This window comes from Lontra canadensis, unplaced genomic scaffold (genome assembly GCF_010015895.1).
Source record: "Lontra canadensis isolate GAN:19392208 unplaced genomic scaffold, GSC_riverotter_1.0 scaffold4, whole genome shotgun sequence".
Taxonomy (NCBI): domain Eukaryota; kingdom Metazoa; phylum Chordata; class Mammalia; order Carnivora; family Mustelidae; genus Lontra; species Lontra canadensis.
Window position 1 is genome coordinate 49,532,051 of NW_022630998.1, and position 15,356 is coordinate 49,547,406.

Here is a 15,356-nt window from a genome sequence, read left to right on the forward strand (position 1 = left end):
CTAATGGAACTGTCCAAAATCCACTAGTCCGTGCCTGCTGCCTTCTTCAAGTCTAGTATACTGCACGGTTAAGGATGCCAGTTTCCTTCAGCAGCTCAATTAGAACAACTGGTGAGATTTGGGGGCTTGTTATTCTCAGATGGTCTTGGAAAATCTGGGAGAAAAAATGAGGGTATTCGGATGGTTTTCTCCCCCTGCCCCCACTCAATTGCTTCTGGTGTCCTAAAGTGTTGGTTCAACTTTTCTTAACTCTAAAGAGTGTTCTCTCAGTAAGGTAAGCACCTGTAAAACTTACAGAATGCAGACGGAGATGCTTTATAATTGGGAACAATGGGATTGAAGAAGACTACAGATAAAAATTCTTTTCCTCAACTTTAGAGCCATTGGGATTTTTTAAAATTAATCTACTGACTAAAAGAAGTAAGGTGAGGGGTGAACAGAAGGCACTGGTTGTGGAAGCAAGTGTCTATCCCACAGGAAGAGGGGCTCTCACAAACTTCAAAGTCACCTCTATTCCATGCTTGAGTGATGGTTCCAGAAAGTGGGTGGGGATGGTGTGTGTATAGTGGGAGGCAGTTACTAAGGAATGGGGAAAGTCAGTCCTTTGAGAAGTCTGCAGCCATTCCTACTCCTCTTGGCTTAAAGCCTTCTTACGTAATGCCGTGAGCTGATGCCTGTCAGTCTGTCTGTGTCCTCAAACATTCCAAACACTGGGCAGAAGTAGTGGCATCAAGAGCCCTGCATTAGGGTCACTGTTTACGTACATAACTAAATTAAGAAGGTGGATTAAACTGGAACTAGATTTAATCTCTAAGAAAATTTGCAAGGGTTTCAAATACAGTATTCCTATTTCTTTATAGTCAGTGGTCTCCTCAGTTATTATAAGACTGAAAACCAGACACATTTCCTGAACAGTTAAAATGACCGGATCCATGATGGTCTCCTGAGATCTCCTCTTGCCCGCCCTCCCCCAGCCCCATACAAGCAATTCCTTGGTTATCATCCTTACAAGTGAATCGCAAATCTGAACCCGAGGCACAAAATTCAGTGGTAGTGAAATTACAGTCTGAGGTCCCAGCAGTAGCTTAATTTTGAGAAGAAATCTGAAACAAAAAGAGCCTACAGAGACGAGTAACAAATTACATGCAAATATCAGATGTTTATAGATGGATAGTCCTTACAAATTCGAGATCACATATTTGCCACATATTAACGTGGGAAATCTTCCACGAATTGAATGCGTGTATGAGCCATTGACATCAAAGATTTCCCTCAAATAATTACTAGGCAGTAGAAATGAAGGTTAATCGACCATTTATAAACGCTGTTGGTTGGTGATGGGCCCCCTCCAGCTGCCTGTGTGCGTGTGTGTGTGTGTGTGTGTGTGTGTTGTGGGGGGGGACATTAACAGCCACAGTTGGGCTGTGGCGGAGGAGGGCTCTCCTTGAGTCTTGTGTTCTGCTTGGCGGCAGTGACGGCCGGATCCGTCTCCAAACTCTCGGACATTTTGTCGCAGATGATATCCACAAGACGCTCAAACGTCTGCTTGACATTAATGTTATCCTTGGCACTTGTTTCAAAAAATTCAAAGCCTGGAAGAAACAGGGAGAAAGACAGCTTGGTGATTTTACACTTCTGCTGAAAGTAAATGGGACTTGATGATGGTTTTTTCCCTGGGGGTTGGGGCAGACAGAAGATGTGGACCTAAGATGCGATTTGAACAAATGCTGTCATCTTGCTACCAAGTCTTTTGTTCACAGCTACAGTGACATTTGATTTTTCCCTGTCAATTTATTTATGAATTGAATGAACCACCACCACCAAATCTCTTTACAAAAGCTTATTAGTAAAATCCTCCACCCTGAGTCTGTCTTTGCCCTCCTTTCCTCCAGCTCTGAGCCACCAGGAAGCTTCTTGGAATCTTTTTTAAGATGTGTAATTGGGCATATTTTCCTTATCCCTTTTCAGATTCGTCATAATTGTCCATGGGCATGTTTTCATTAACTTGAGGCTTAGAAGACTTCATCAGTATGTTCTGCTGCAAAAGGGACTACGGACTGCCTCACCACACTCCCCGGTGACTCCTCCTGAGCCTGAGGCCCCACCGCGGATCCATGGTGAGCTTTTGGGAATGTTTCCATACCGAACTGGACACAAGGTGGCACTAAAGAGTCAGTGGATTAACCCTAAATGTGCTTCAACCTGTTTGGAAAATTGTGTGTCCTGTTAGGTTAACAGCTCTCCGTGGCTTTGGTGCATATTTTTCTGGGGCTTCTATTCTCTATTCTATGCTCTATCAGCAGCAGTGTTTTTACTGGCATCTGGAAAAAGACACCTGATATATATCAAAGGCGCTGCCAGAATTGCAAGAAGGTACAGAAGAGGTGGTCACAGTTGCACACTTCTCCCCATCCCTGTACCTGGGCAGAAGCAGACTCGGGCTGCTGTTCTGTACACAGTCTTATCACTATTGTTTGCCTTCACATTCCACGGGCTCAGCTTGCCAGTTAGTTGCCATGACAACCTCCCAGTCCATTCAGGGGACTTTGATTTAGGATGTGCTGGGCAGGACACAAAAACGCTTTCCTAATCCATTCTGAATTTTACGCCCTATAAATCCTTCTGGTTACATCTGGCCCTATCTCAGAGGAGCCACATGGATTCAGAATGATTAAATCATGTGATTTCGTCTCAGTTCTTGGGGCCCAAGGGAAAAAAAAATAGACTCATATTTTACATTCATGTCTAAGCCCTCTGATAACCCGGAAATACTTTGTTGGTCATCCTCAGTATTATTTAAAATTAGTAGTTCTCTGGAGTTAAAATTTCTAATTTAGTTATGACAGATGAGTAGTTAGAGGACTATATTTGAGCTTGAATTCCATTAGCTAGTGTGTATTCTATTATTCCCTTGTGTTTTAACAATTGTAGGGTTGGAGTTAAAGGAGCATGAGTGGGACTGTAAAGTTCTGCTGGATAATTCAGAACCCCCTTTGGCTTGTAGTTTGCTTTCATTATAGCTCTGAAAAATTCTGGATTTCTTAGCAGAAAACACAAATATAATTCTCTTTCCTAATGTTTTTACAGTCTACAGAGCTCTGTCATTTGTCTTACAACAATTTGATCCAGATTTTGGAGAACTCAGCTGTGCATCTAAACAATATCCTTATTGCAAAGATGTTAGAACTACCTGCATTTTATTGGGGTTTTTCCCAGTGCTAAGTGAAGGATTCTTTAAGTCCCAAGATACTAAGACCCTACTGCATTAGTTAAGATCCCTGAGTAAGACTTAAGAGAAAAAACATCCACGAATTGGGCACAAAGGTGCCCAATCATGTCCAGATTCAATTCTCTCATCTCTTCTGCTAACACTTAGTTTTCTTCCTAGTGCTATTGGAGAAGGCACTGAACTTGAAGGTATCATAAAAGATTTGGCCATCGTGATGAAACCATAACCCAGGTAAGCTTTTGTCAGATGGGATTCCTTAAACCTGGGCTTTCGGACACATTTTGCTGCTGGTGTACAGCTTCAGGTCAGTAAAATGATCTCTATCCCAAGGGCCAGAGTGCTCTCAGGGGCTTATAAGAGTTTTGAATAGAAGACGGTGCCACGGTATGGAAGCAAGATGGATTATCAGTTGGAAGATACAATATCTAAGTCTACTACCAAGTCATGTTTTTAGTGTCCCGTTATTTATGACATGTGCCTTACTTCGTTTACAGAGAGAGCTATCACGAGGCTCAAATGAGAAAATGTATGCACAGGTTCCCAGCAAACCAGATGCTGCTCTGATAATACTAGTAATAGTAAACACACAGTTGAATGGTTAGTGTATAACAGGTACTCTTCAAAGCCCTTAATATACTGTACTCATTTTATCCAGGAGGTGGTGCTAGTACTGAAAAACTTCACTGGTTAGGCAAAGGAGGCACCAGATTGTCAAGTAGTTTAGCTCAAACATCTTTTTTGCTCAGCTGGCTTTGAGCTACTAAACTGGCTACTCCCTTGCTCCTCCAGATACCTATAGAAGTAAGCAGTTATTGGATTCCAGCTGTATTTTAAGTTCTATGCTAATTAAAACTGCACTATATATCATAAACTTTTATCATTTAAGTAATTAGAAAACAATTAAACAGATTTAATAATGACTGAGAAAAACACCTTTTCTTAATGATATCAAGGTGGCCATCAGGCCAGCTGCATTGGCAGACTGCCTCACCAAAGTGAATTTTGGGGTTTCCCCAGTGTATCTAAGTCTCAAAAAAAAGCACATAACTAAATTAAGAAACACTGTATTGCTTAAAATTGTTAACCATCTGAACTTACAGTGAGTATTAATCTTTTTGCAACATTGATGGATGCTGAGAAGTGGGGTGGCTGACAGTTTCTTAAGACAACAATGAGGTCTGCATTATCAGTGGACTCTTCCGTTCTGGAACAATTTCTCTATAGCATGAGATGCTGTTTGAAAGCATTTTACCTGTAGCACTTTTTTTCACAATTGGGAGTCTATGCTCTCAAGCCCTGTCACAGCTTTATAAACAGAGTTGGTTGAAATGACAACAATGGGCTTACAATATAACAATCCTAACAGTATCCTCAGTAGGAACAGATTTCACTTCAAACCCCTTTCTTTGCTCATCCCTAAGAAGCAACTCCTCTTCAAGTCTGACCATGAGACTGCAAAATTCAGTCATATCTTCAGGCTCCTCTTCTAATTGTTGTTCTTTTGCTATTATACAAATCTCCATGGTTACTTCCTCCACTGTAGTCCTGAGCCCAAAGTCCTCCATGAGGAGAGTAATAAACTTCTTGCAAACTCCTCTTAAGGTTGATACTCTATTCTGATCTCTTCCCCTGAATCACCAATGTTTTTAGTGGTATCTAAAATGCTGTATCCTTTTCAGAATGTTGTCAATTCCTGTGCCCAGATCCATTGGAGGAATCACTATCTATGGAAGGTGTAACCTTCCAATGTAGAAGGCTTGAAAATATCAGTGACTCCTTGATGGTTAGGAGACATGAAAACAACATTCATTTTGTGGCATATCTTCAACAGAGTTCTTGGATGACCAGGTACATTGTCATAAGCAATATTGTACATAAGCAATAATGTCCTGAAAGGAAATTTTTTTTCTGAGCAGTAGCTCTCAACAGGGGCTTAAAATACTCCCTACACCATTTTGTGAGCAGATCTGCCATCATCGAGGTGGTGCTGTTCCTGGAGCATAGGCAGACTATACATAGTATAACTTTTAAGGCCCCTTAGACTTTTGAAATGGTAAATGAGCACTTTTCCATTATGGAGATGGCTTCTTCCCTTGAAGCCAGAAGCTAGCTGAAGTTGGTTTTTGACTTTTGCTTCTGTAGCTTCATTCTCAATTATGCTTTGGCCTAATGGAATGTTGTGTCTGGTTTGATCTTCCCTCCAGACCACTAAAAGTTTTTCCCTATCAGCAATAAGCTGTTTGAATTTTCTTATCATCCATGTATTCACTGGAGTAGCACTTTTAACTTCTGTCAAGATTTTGCATTCACAACTTGACTGTTTCATGCAAGAAGCCTATCTTTTGGCCTGTATCAGCATAGGAAAGAAGACCTACTGCATGACTTCATTTGAGAGAAGGCCCCACATGAGCTAGTTATTTACATCGAAGATCATGTTCACAGACAACTGTAACAAATACAATGAAAAAGTTTTAATGTTACACCAAGATATGAGGAGATCAAATAGTATTGGAAAAATGGTGCTCATAGACATGCTTGATACAGCATTGTAATAAAACTAGCTTTGCCTCAATCTCTACACTGTATTATAGATATAAAAGTTTCTAGAAATGATTATTGTAGCATCAAGTTGTTTGGATTCAGGGCAGATCTAGGTTTACAGTGCCGTAAGTGATCCACTATCCATTCTTTGTGAAGCCACTCATGCTATACCTCACGGATGTATAAAGCCCATGGCCTAAATCATAACAACAGATTCTAACACCTCACCCTTTATTCTTCTTTGTTGGATTTTCAGGGCCATCCCCTCCCAGTATTTTAATTTCAACTACAGCAAGGTGACCTTATTCTTAGAAGTCTTGAACTAGTTTTTCTTACTAACATGTAAGACCATTTTTAATTTACTAGGTAGGATAGTGTGGTTCTGGAGTTTAAATAAGTAGCCCAAGGTTACACAGCAAGCTGACCGTGAAGGCTCACAGAAATCTGATAAATAGGTTACTGATTTAGCTTCCAGGCTTCGACACCTGTCCCTTAAACTTCATCAGCCAGTATTCATAATGAATTCACATCCTCTGACTGTCATTTCTCTTTCTTCCCTCATCAAAACCTAATTCCCAACTTGTTCCCAACTTGGATGAGTCTTGCACTACACTCCAGTACATCTCTGGTTCATGTCTTTTCCTGCCTGATTCCAAACGATTGTTCCTGCCCTTTCCAAAGGTGGTTATAGGCACTACTGGACTTCATGTGTGACCTTATGCTTCAGTTCCACTTGACAGTGAGGGACTCCACAGAAACTGGGAAATATTTTGTATGGAAAAATGGGCTGAAGAAGGGAAAAAAGCCAAAATTAAACTTGTGTTCTTCCTACTATATATCTTGTTAAAGGGGGCAGTAGAGCATGGTGATGCAAATCAGATTACACTCAAGCGCCCGAGAGTTGTAATCCTAGGGCCTGACATTACGACATTGGACGGTTACTTGTATCTGCATTACCTGAATGGGTTACATACTTCTAAACTCCACCCCAGATGTACTAAACTGCAATCACAAGCAGGGGCAAGGTCTAAATATGCATTTCAGAGCTCCTTGGAAGGTTCTTTATGCACACGAAGGGTTAAGGTTCAATATTCTCTGTACACCCATGTTCGTAGCCTCATCATTCACGAGATAGAATGCAATGCAAATAGCCATTGACTGATGAGTAGATTAACAAAATGTGGTATAGACATAGTAAAATGCATTACTCAGGTATAAAAGGATATTGATACATCTGCCAAATGGACAAACCTCGACAGTATCTCCTAGGATATAAACCAGTCCCAAAAAGACAAATACTGAATGATTTCACTTGTGAAGTACATAGAATAGTCAATTTCACAGATACGGAAAGTGGAATGGTGGGAGCCAGAGGCTGTCAGGGAGGGAAAAAGCGATAACAGAGTTTCCATTTTGCAAAATAAAAGGAATTCTTGAGACCGGTTGCATAGCAAAGTGAATGTACTTGTTCACCTATATGCTTAAACATGGTAAACATTATGTGTATCTCTTTAACCCAAATTAAAAATTTTTCCATATTGATAAATACCTACATGAAGAAACAAAAACTCTCTAACAGATTTACTCCTCAGGGAACAAGAAAAAGAAAAACTGAAGACCAGTGTGAGCAGAAATAAATGAAATAGAGACTAAAAGCTGTTGATTTGAAGATAGAAAACAAAACTGACATGTAGCTAAACTCACCAAGACAAAAAGAAATAGAGCAAATACTAGAAACATAGAACCTACAAAACTAGAATGGTGAAGACATAAGAACAAACCAATTAGTAGTACGGAGAATGTATCAGTAATCAAAACTTCCCCAAAAAAGAACGCCCCAAAGGCGAGGGCTTCACTGGTGGATTCTATCAAATTTTAAAAAAAGAATTCATGTCAGTTCTTCTTTAAACTCTTCCAAAAAATTCAAGAGGAGGAAATACTTCCAAGCTAACTTTGAGGTCAGCATTACTCTGCTATCACAATGAGGACACCAGAAGAAAAGAAAATTGCAGGCCCATATCCTCAATGAACATAAATCCCAAACCCCTCAAGACAATGTCAGCAAACCAAGTAACAATGCATAAAAAGAATTCTACACCAAAATCAAGTGCTTTATTCCAAGGAGGCAAGAATGTTTCACCATCCATTAATCAGTGTGCTACACCACATGAACAAAGAGCATACAATCATTCTGTGAAGATGCAAATGCAGCACTGGACAAAATTCAATATCCATTTATGATAAAACCTCTCAACAAGGGAGGTATTGAGGGAATGTACTTTAGCATCATAAAGGCCATATGTGACAAATCCACAAGTAAGATCACACTAAGTGGTGAAAAGCTGAAAGCTTTGCTTCTAAAATCAGGAACAAAGAGGTTTTCTCCCACCACTTTTATTCAACATAGTATTAGAAGTCCTTGCCAGACCAAAAAGACAAGAAAAAGAAAAGGCATCCATAGATGAAAAGAAAAAATAAAACTATTTGCAGAAGACAATGTACAACATGTAGAAAATCCTAAAGACTCCATCAAAAACCTCTTAGGACTAATCAGTGAATTCAGTAAAGTTGCATGATAATCTGTTGAATTTTTATACATAAATAACAAAATAGAGCAATTCAGGAAACACGCATAACAGAATAAAATACCTAAGAATAACTTTAACCAAGGAGGTGAAAACTATAAAACATTGTCTTCATCAATGTGTTTGAACAATAAATGTGAAGATACTCTTTGGTCACGTAATTGGAAGAATATTCTTAAAATGTCCATACTTCTCAAAGCAATATATAAACTCAATGCAATCTCTACCAAAATCCTAATGCCACTTTTAACAGAAAAGTAACAAGAGTCCTCACATTTACATGGACCTACAAAAGACCCTGAATACACAAAGCAAACTTGAGAAGAACAAAGCTTGAGGCATCATGCTACCTGATTTCAAACCATATTACAAAGCTATGGTCATCAAAACAGTATGGTACAGGAATCAAAACAGGCAAATAGGTCAATGGAACAGGAGAGCTCAGAAATAAATTCACGCATATATGATCAATTGTATATTCTTGGCTCATTTGTCATCAGTGGGAAGGGATTTCTCTGCAATAAATGGTGCTGGGAAAATTGGTCAACTTCCTATGAATGATTACAACTGGCCCACTAAATTGCATCATATACAAAAATAAACTCAAAATGGGTTAAAGACTTGACTGTAAGATCTGAAACCATAAAACTCCCAGGAGAAAACATAGGTGATCAATTCCTTGGTGTCCATCTTGGTGATTTTTTTTTTTTTTTAATCTGACTTCAAAAGCAAAGGCAACTAAAAAATAAACTAGAGGGACTATTTCCAACTAAAACAACCTCTGCATAGTGAAGGAAATCACCAACAAAATTAAACAATGCCCTACCAAATGGGAGAAAATATGCCTGAATCATAGATTTGACAAGGGGTTAATATATAAAATGTATCAAGAACTCCTACAATTCAACAGCAAAAAAGGAAACAATCTTATTTAAGAATGGGAAGAGAATCTGAATAGACAATTTTCTGAAGAAAACAAATAAATGGTAAACATTAATATAAAGGGGATCAGCATCCGTAGTTATTAGAAAAATGCAAATAAAGCCCACAATAATATCACTTCTCATTTTGCATAGTAGGTAATATCAAAAAAGTTTTGGTGAGGGAGTCCAGAAAAGGGAATGCTTATGCACCACTGGTGTAAACTGGTGCAGTCACTATGGAAAACAGTATGGAGGTTTCTCAAAAATTTAAAGATACAGCAATTATACTTCTATTTTCTAAGAAAAATGAAACTCCAATGGACCCCTATGTTTAGTGCAACCTTATTTATAATAGTTAAGTGCCTATGGAAAAGGAAAATGTGTATTGTGGAAGGAAAATGAAATGTGGAATATTATTCAACAATATGAATGAAATCTTTGCCATTTGTGCCAACACCTGGATAGATTTCAAGGGCATTATGCTACGTGAATTAAATCTGATGGAGAAAGACAAATACCATATGATTTCACTTGTATATAGAATCTAAAACAACAACAGAAAAACAAACTCTCAAATACAAAGAACAGATTGATGGTTGCAAGACACACAGGGGACTGATGGGCTGGAGAGGAGTAAATAGGGCTCAAAAGATCGCATTATAAAATTAAGAAGTGAAGGATTCACTATCTTCAAACACCATTGATGGGAATGGAAAATGACCCAGCTCTTTGGAAAACAATGTATTCCTATAAAGCAGTGGCTACTCTATGTTCTGAAATGCCATTTGTTTTCAAAAGATGTTCTGGGAAATTAAGTCTCTTTCTCCACCACCCCCAGGAAAATCATAAATGGAATCTGGGACACTTGGACCATCTTCAACTTCACTTTGAAAGAGTAGTAAGAATTGCTATTGTTTCTGTAAAGGGGAAGCAGCTCCTAAAATCATACTTTTCATTTAATTATTTAAGAAGTCTATAATTTGGGGTTAGGTTTCTATTCTCAAAGTCCTAAATAAGACCTTTCGCTTCCAGATTTTAATTGCAATTCTGTGGAACTGGATGAACCAGAGTGGCAAAAAAGGTCATTCTGCTGCCAGCTGGGTGAAATTTGGGCCCAGAGTCCAGATTGCTGTGTAGCAGGATTAGCTGGTGGTTAGCTTTCCAGATAGAGTTCAGGAAGAGCAATCAATAAGGATTTGGATATACTGCCTCAAGAAGGGCCCCAGAAAGCCTTCTAAAGCTGGACAAAAGAGGAGGAACTCAGCCAAAGGTTCATGATGCTACAGTAAGTATTCAAATATTCTAGTCTTTGAGTCCTGTCATTAGCCAGGCCTTACCAGATGTTACCTTTCTTCTGCTTTATCAGGATTCTGAATCTATGCAAGGGTTTGTATGATCTTGACAAATTACAGTGGGTGTAGAGAAGGTTTTGTCTTTGGCCTTTCCCACTCCAGACATGAGTTTAACATTCTCCATAAGTGGGAGAAGTTTAGCTTCAGCAGTGCAAAGGACAGCAGTACAATGACAGTAGCCTGTGCTATGACTGACCCTTTTCTGTGAAGGAAGTCTACCTTACCGACTCCCTCTAATGCCATCCCTTCCTAGATGTATACCACCGCCACACACACATTCAGATCATCCCCTGTGTACTCCCCCTCTAGTGTAGAGACTTGATCCATGTCCTTGCAAATTTCCTCTTGAGATTGCTATGTATTCTGTTTGGCCCCCAAACTGGTAAACCTTTAACATTTTGACCTAACCTTTAAAATAGTGATGACACTCTAGAAATAACAAAGATGACAACATAGATCCTTCTGAACTTTGCTCTCCTTGCATAAGGAGAACAACTAACAAACAATTACGGATGGAACAGACGCCTTTGGAGAATTCTAAAAGAAAGAGAAGAGGTTGAACAACCCCCTGCACCACAGAGATGAACAGAGTCTGCGTTAGAGAGCTAAGAGGAGCAGCTTCACGTTACGGTCACAGGACTGCACTGTCCCTCCCTCAGGCTGATGCAGTATCATGCTTGAGGTCTCCTGGAACCTACAGTGTTTTGAGTGGGGAAAGAGAGGCCAGCATAAACATGGCAGACTGCTTCTGGGAAGCCTCTGCTCCTGTCTTACTCCATAGGAATTTTTGGAAAATAAGCATGGCTCAGTCACTGGGATTTTTACTGTGACAGAGAAGGGAAGAGGAGCTTCAATAACTGACACCCACATCTTGTTAGACTGAGTTTCCACCTTAAGCATGTAAGTAGCAGTCCCCACCAGGAGCTTTGCTCATCTACATATGGTAGCATAGTCTGGCCAAGAAACAAAGCAACCTGGGGGTCTGCCTGATCCAGGTTATCACAGAGCTTTGAGGGTCTTGCAACTTGGCTAGCCCCATCTAAGCAGGGGAGCTTAGAAGCTGCTTTGCCCCATTATGCTTAAGCAAAGAATAAAATAGGCAGAGGTAATCCTGTGCTGAGTAAAGCTGGAGGCCCTGTCTGGCTTGGAAATAGGGGGCACAGGTCAGATTAAGACCCCAACATGAAGCCTTGGGGGCTTTGGAGCCAGTTCTCATAATGAGCCTTCTACCCCTATGCATTGCAACCTTCAGCTCACCTGACTGAGAAATGTAACCAGAGTACAAGAAAACTGTATAGACCATCCAACAGGTGTGCCTATGGTGGACCATGAACAGACAGCACAGCCCATGGCTTTCCGCCTGAGCAGAGCAAAAGAGTGGCAACATCTGGCCAAAGAATTCAGTGCACAATCTTGCCTGATTCAGACTTCCAAACAATATGCTGTGCAGCCAAATAGGCCCACCCTTCCACCCTGCCAAGGCAGAGAAACTAATTCATTGTGCTATCTACCCTGAATATAGTACTCAGTCCTGTCTTGCAAGCCTGACCAAAGAACCCACGTCAATGTGTAGTTCATCATACAGCTTCACAGGAGCGGGGAACCAAGGCAGCAGTCCTATCTAACTTTACTTAGAAGCACACATCCTGACCTCAGAGCTGGGCCAGTGAACTTGCCCCCAGATAGACCCTAATAGCAAGCCCCGTCAACCCAGGGTTATTATAAGTGTACAAGTCCAAAAACACAACTGATGTGACTGGTGAAGAATGGTCTCTGTGAAGGTGAACCTGTACTCTCTGGAAGAAGAAACTGCTTCCTCAGATTCACAGGTGAAAAGCTCCAATAATCAATCCTAAAGGAATGGAGATCTACGAACTGTCATATAAAGAATTCAGAATAGTTGTCTTAGAGAAGTTTTTGAACAGGAAAAAAAAAAAAGCACACACATACATACAAGTAAAATTGAACAACCCAACAATGCATTAACAGAATAAGTTCAAAGATATAAAAACACTTACAAAATCCACAGAAATCTTGAAGTTGAAAAACACTGTGACCACATGTAAGAATTCAACAAAGAATTTCAAAAGCGTAATCATGATGAATCAAAATTCAAGAAGACAATACATTTGAAATTACCAAGTCAGAGGAATAAAAGGAAAAAAGAATACTTACCAGACTTAATTGGCACAATCAAAAGAAATAGTATCTGCATTATAAGAATTCCAGGAGAAGAAAAAGAGAAAAGGACAGATAATATAAGAAATGGGCATCCAGATCCAGGAGGCCCAAAGAACCCCAAATAGATTAAGCCTGCTACGCTGAGACAACTCTTCATTACTACAACTGCAGAAGAAGAGAAGTTACAGACAAGAGAACAAAAATTACTATTTCTCAACAGAAACTTTTCAGGCTAAGAGGGAAGATGATGATATATTTAAAATATTCAAAGGAAAAAAATTATCAACCAAGAATTCTATATCCAGCAAAGGTATCCCTCACTAATGGCTAAAGACATGCCTGAAGAAACAAAAACAGATTTAATCAACACTAAACCTGTCTTAAATGCCAAAAGGAGTTTCTTGAGTGGTAAAGGATGCTAATTAACATCATAAAAACTTAAGAAAGTAGCTTAAAACTCACTGGTAGTGGCAAATACACAAAGTTAGATTCTATAATATGATAATGGTGGTGCATAATTTACTTACAACTCCCATTGCAAAGTTAAAAATAAACGTAAAACTAAGCACAACCACAGTAATCTCCTGGTTAAACAATATTAAAATATGTAAATTGTAACATTAATAACTGAGTGAGGGCGCAATGTGAGGGGGAGGACAAGCAATATAAAGTTTAGGAATGCTATTGACATTATTTCCAGCTTATAGTATCTTAAAACTATAATACTTAATGTAAGCCTTATGTTAATCACAAGGAAAGAAACCTCTATTAATTATACAAAGGAACATAGTAAAGAAGCCCAGGTATACTAATACTGAAACACAGCAGGATAACAAAGAATATTGATCTATACCACAGCCAGAAACCAACAAACAAAATGGCCATAGCAAGTCTTTACTTACCATTAACTACTTCAAATTTAAATGGCTTAAATTCTTTAAAAGACATAAAATGGCTGAATGGATAAAAATCCAAACCCAAGAACACGCTGCTGCTAAGAGACTCACTTTAGTCTTAAAGGCACACATAGAGAGTGAAGGGATGGAAAAAGTTATTTCAAGCAAATGGTTACCAAAAACAGCAGGCTGGGGTATCTATACCTCATCAGAAATTAAACTTAAAAGGGTAAAAGAGACAAGGAAGATGTATAAACATTCTACTTACTATAAGAGCATCATTCCATCAAGAAGGGATAACTGTCATAAATATTTATGCACCCACCATCAGAGCATCTAAGTACATAGAGAAAAACAGAGCTACATGAAGAAATAAATAGCACTATAAGAATAGTTGGGGACTTTAATACTCTAGTCTCAACAATGGATAGTTCCTTCAGAGAATTTATGAGAATGCAGCAAACTGGAGTGGCTCCTGTGCGGCTCAGTTGTTTAAGTATCTTACTCTTGATTTTGGCTCATGGTCCTGGGATGGAGCCCTGCACTGGGCTCCTCACTCGAGAAGGAGTCTGCTTGAGATTCTCCCTCTCCCTCTGTCCTTTTTCCCTTAAAATAAATACATCTTAAAAAATAAATAAATAAAAGAACCCAGCAGATTGGAATACTACAGAGCAAATAGACCTTAACAGCAGATCACTCTTCATAAGCAAACATGATGTATTTTCTAATATAGACCAAATATTAAGCCATAAAATGAATTTTAGCCAATTCAATTAGGTTGAAATCATAATAAATATCTTTTTTGACCTCAGTGATATGAAACTAGTAATCAGTGACAAAAAGAAAACTAGAAAAATTGAAAATAGAAACTGAATAGAAATAGAAAATAGAAATTGAAACTAGAAAAATAGAAAAATTATAAATGCGTGGAAATTGAACAACCCTCTCCTAAAACATCAAGGGATCCAAGAAAAAATTAAAGGGGAAGTAACAAGGAATGCACTAAACCCAGTCATAAAGGGAAGTGGACTGCAATAAATGCATACATTAAGATACAAGGAAGCTCCCAAATGAAGCTAAGCCCAAGATGAGCAATAAAGATTAGAAGAGAACTAAATGAAATAGAGAACAGGAAAACAATAAAACAAATTAAGAAAATTAAAAGTCTCTTCTTTGACAAGAAGGTAACTGACAACTCTTTAGCTAAACTAATGAAGGAAAAGTAGAGGAACCAGACCAAAAACATTCTAAACTACATGAAGACATGACAGCTGCTACCACAGTAATACAAAGAATGTTAAGAGTATACTGTGAACAACTCTATACCAATAAACTAGACCACCTAGAAGAAAGAGAAAAATTGTTTGGAACATACAAACTACCGTGACTAAATCAAGACAAAACAAAAATCTGAACATACTAGTTACTAGAAAGGAAATTGGATATTTTTGATTACTGATTCAAATGAAAAATCCAAGACTGGATGGCTTCATTGGTGAATTTTACCAAACATTTAAAGAAGAATTAAGACCAGTCCTCTTCAAACTCCAAAAAATTGAGAAAGAGGTAACACCCCCAAACTCATGTCATGAGGCCAGCATTACCTTGATATCAAAAGCCAAAGAAGGACCCTACAAGAAAAGGAAGCT

At 38.9% G+C, this 15,356-nt stretch overlaps 1 protein-coding gene across 2 annotated transcripts in view; it reads right to left on the reverse strand.

The window, feature by feature from the left end:
• Positions 1–1,372: 1,372 nt before the first annotated feature.
• The window catches only part of RAB3C (RAB3C, member RAS oncogene family), a 289,717-nt gene continuing 275,733 nt past the window's right edge, over positions 1,373–15,356 (reverse strand). For both annotated transcript variants that reach the window (XM_032850170.1, XM_032850167.1), the window contains exon 5: positions 1,373–1,592. In XM_032850170.1, coding sequence (XP_032706061.1) covers positions 1,405–1,592 — 188 coding nt within the window. In that variant the 3' untranslated portion in view covers positions 1,373–1,404. The remainder of the gene's footprint in view (positions 1,593–15,356) is intronic.